Genomic DNA, 962 nt, shown 5'->3' with positions numbered 1-962 from the left:
GATTTCCTACTCATTATTAAGATTTTTAGTATGTCATAAGAGGAGCAGTACAAAGAATTACAGTTTGACTTATTCTAAAGCATTTTTCATCTTTGACATATCTGGAGCAAATTGCAAATATGGAAGATATTCAGCCTTGCGAACTGGTGAGGCCTTCACACTTATTGGTGGTCTGCCAAAGCCCAGTAAACCTTCACAATACACATTCTAGTAAGATGGAGCATATAGACCTTCATAGTAATTATATTGTCAAATAAGCCCAATAAGCCGCTTTTCAAGCTCTGTCTTGCCAGATTATAGATGGTGTAATGTATTGACCACTACTAGAACATAGAGTGCGCTGCTGTGATGATCAAGTCAGACTTCATTTGCAGGTCATCCATCATAGATCACAGCAATTTTCAAGTTGATTGCATACAAGACAGCCATTATAGCTGTGAGAAGAAATTCTTGTTTTGGAAGCCACTGTTATAATGACAGTATCAAGTTATTGTTTTGTTATTGGTACTCTGGCAATATCCTGAGAAGTATAAATTGATCATAATTTCCATTTAAAAGGATGCAAGGAATTTTTTGTGTAACAAACAGCAAATCTGACTGTAAATGCTGCAGTTTGTGTTCTTTTGATTCTATATTAACATGTATGTTTAAAAAATAATTTATTAATGGACACATTACATACACAAGTTTACTCATTTGTATATTTTTCCTTTGACAAAATTTACAGATGTTTCTATCTTCCACAGCCAGATCTAGGCATCAGAAGCATGGCGCTGTACGAGCCAACCGTTGCCACCAAGAAGGCTTCCTTCGGGATGTCATGATTTTGGTTCCCGGAGGCCATGTTCGGCTGTGTCCCCGGGGTCATCCGAACCCGGGTGGGATATGCCGGCGGGTCAAAGGTTAACCCAACCTACCACAGTTTGTAAGTGTTGGTTGCAGGTATCCTGTTTACTTGTGTA

General features: G+C 38.5%; 1 protein-coding gene across 2 annotated transcripts in view; it reads left to right on the top strand.

Annotated features, from left to right (window-relative positions):
• Positions 1-962, top strand: part of LOC119587076 (peptide methionine sulfoxide reductase-like) — an 8,677-nt gene that overhangs the window by 1,651 nt on the left and 6,064 nt on the right. For both annotated transcript variants that reach the window (XM_037935823.1, XM_037935824.1), the window contains exon 2: positions 747-925. In XM_037935823.1, coding sequence (XP_037791751.1) covers positions 843-925 — 83 coding nt within the window. In that variant the 5' untranslated portion in view covers positions 747-842. The remainder of the gene's footprint in view (positions 1-746; positions 926-962) is intronic.

The sequence above is a fragment of the Penaeus monodon genome, chromosome 22 (genome assembly GCF_015228065.2).
Source record: "Penaeus monodon isolate SGIC_2016 chromosome 22, NSTDA_Pmon_1, whole genome shotgun sequence".
In the NCBI taxonomy this organism is placed as follows: domain Eukaryota; kingdom Metazoa; phylum Arthropoda; class Malacostraca; order Decapoda; family Penaeidae; genus Penaeus; species Penaeus monodon.
This window is presented reverse-complemented; position numbering and strand designations above follow the sequence as displayed.